This window comes from Wyeomyia smithii, chromosome 1, assembly GCF_029784165.1.
Source record: "Wyeomyia smithii strain HCP4-BCI-WySm-NY-G18 chromosome 1, ASM2978416v1, whole genome shotgun sequence".
In the NCBI taxonomy this organism is placed as follows: domain Eukaryota; kingdom Metazoa; phylum Arthropoda; class Insecta; order Diptera; family Culicidae; genus Wyeomyia; species Wyeomyia smithii.
In genome coordinates this window covers 46,660,925-46,663,294 of record NC_073694.1, presented here as the reverse complement: position 1 = coordinate 46,663,294, position 2,370 = coordinate 46,660,925, and the positions used below count along the sequence as shown (strand labels likewise).

At 41.6% G+C, this 2,370-nt stretch overlaps 1 protein-coding gene across 1 annotated transcript; it reads right to left on the bottom strand.

Annotated features, from left to right (window-relative positions):
• Positions 1 to 316: 316 nt before the first annotated feature.
• Positions 317 to 913, bottom strand: LOC129716722 (uncharacterized). The gene has a single exon (XM_055666560.1). The coding sequence runs from the start codon at positions 911 to 913 to the stop codon at positions 317 to 319; it is 597 nt and encodes a 198-aa protein (XP_055522535.1).
• Between the last annotated feature and the right edge of the window lie 1,457 nt (positions 914 to 2,370).

Genomic DNA, 2,370 nt, shown 5'->3' with positions numbered 1-2,370 from the left:
GAGCTCAGCCAGTAGTAGTGCTCCCTGAAGTTCCAAGCGTGGCAGGGAGATTTCCTTCATCGGCGCTACTCTTGATTTAGCGCACAGTATTTGTGTGTTTGCACTTCCACTTGTAGGATACTACGACAGTAGATACACGCACCGTAAGCCTTGGTGGAGACGTCCGAAATCCATGCAATTCCGAAAGATGTGGTTTACTTGGAATTGCTTGCCTGGGAAATTCAATTTCCTGAAGTCGAGGTAATTCCTTTTTTATGGCGTTCCACTGCATTGTCATAGCAGTCGGAATTTCGTCATCCCAGTGTACCGGCAGCTTTCACAATTGTTGAAGTCGTATTTTTGCTGCCACAATTACAGGCTGCATTAATCCTAGAGGATCGTAAAGGCGTAGGACTTCTGATGCCAAACGCCTCTTAGTCATTGAGACGGCTCTCGCGTCATGTGTCTCTACCACTTCAAATATGAAGGTGTCATTCTCTGGTGCCCAATTCAATCCCAAAGTTTTCACCATTTCCCGTTCGCCTATGCGCACTGTGGATTCCAAGTATTCCTTCGGAATTCCGGATAGTACGTCTTTGCTGTTGGACGCCCATTTTCTCAGAGGGAATCCTCTCTGCAATAAGGCGGCTTTAGTCTTACTTCTGATATCCACGAGTTTTTCTGTGGTTTCTGCTCCCATCTGCAGATTATCCACATAGAATGATTTTTGAATGATGTTGTATATTTCTGCGTTTGTTTCCTTTTGCTCTTCTCCTACTTGGAACAGTGCTCGGCATGCTAGGAAAGAAGAGGCACCTTCACCATATGTAACAGTCTTCAGTCGATATGTTTTTATCTTTTCCCCTTTGTTAAATCGATACCGAATGCATTGCATCCATGTGTCGTCGTCATGCACTAGTATTTGCCGATACATTTTGGCAATATCCGCACTGAGCACGTGGTCTTCACCTCTGAATTCAAGCGAGAGATCAAATTGATCTCGCTGTATGACTGGACCAACTGCCTGCACGTCGTTCAGAGATTTTCTAGAAGTGGTCTTGGCACTCGCGTCGAAGACCACTCTTAAGGGGTTATATACCTTTTTAGTTTTCAAAAAACCGAAAAAAAAATTTATTGTATTATCTTCAAATACAACATCTTGAGAATATTTTCACAAATTTTCATAAAGATCTGAGCAATAGGAAGAAAGTTAGAGCGATTTGCAGCGCGCCTCGCCACGGCCGCATAAGCTAAACTAGAAACTTTACACGCGATTATCTCGGAATAGTGATTTCCGAAAAATGACTGCCGTGATCTTGATTGCGGGAAAACTACTGAACCGATTTCCTTCATCTTTTTTTTTTTAATTTTATTAAATTCGCCGGTTCTTGAACGATCGCTTTTCGAAACATACAGTTACATTTTGCCGCAAAAAAATTTTAATGCAATTTTTAGCGCTCAAAACGTGCATTTTTTGGGAAAAATGTTCCCATTTGCTCTGAAAACAAAATACTCATAAAAGCGATCGTTCAAGGACCCGGCACACTTCTAAACTAATGAAATAATATGAGTTTCTTGATTTCGGTTGACCCGCTGAATCTCTATCAGGATCACCGCAAGCCTCTGCAAAAAAATAGCGTTTCGGGGAAACGGCCATTACTCCAGTAATAATTGGTATATCTCAAAATAAAACGTATTTTTTTGTTGTTGATAAACTGTACTTTCAGAAAAATATCCCTTTGATGCAATGAAAATAGTGCTATGCACTTAAAAATAGATTCAAACTTCCCTCATTTTTCTCGGCCCAAAAGGTATATAACCCCTTAATCTAGTGGTGGTTGACTCTGGCTTCACCACACAGGAGTGTGGGATGTAATAGATTACCTTGTGTTCGTCCTTTTCATCGACTACATTGTCAGCAGTCACCAGTGAGCCCAGTTTCACGAACTCCTCTACCACCTCGATTTCATCACCGCTAACATGAATTCGTGATAAGACGTTGATACTGTCTCCTCTAGAACCGTGGTTGAAATACGTGCTTTACAATAGATATTTCGTCGTTTTTCTATCACTTTTTTGTACTTTTCGACCTCCAAAAGGGCATTACTCAAAAATGTACCGTACGATGATTTTAAAATTTTGACCAAAGATTCTGGAAGTCATAACGAATCGAATGCTGTACTCAGATTCTTTAGTGCATTTTTTTATAATAACGGTCTGTGGGAGCACCGTGTGATGGATTATCGTGCTTGCTATTCAACATCGCTTCGGGAGGGGTGATACGCTCTTTGGCTTCGCCGATGACATTGATATTGTAGCACCAACTCTTGAGAAGATGACGGAGACGTACATCAGACTGAAGGCTGAAGCCGGACGAATTGGACAGGCCAT

Bases quoted from the DNA above. Each gene is read 5' to 3' on its own strand.
- LOC129716722 (XM_055666560.1), bottom strand. From the start codon at position 913: ATGTATCGGCAAATACTAGTGCATGACGACGACACATGGATGCAATGC.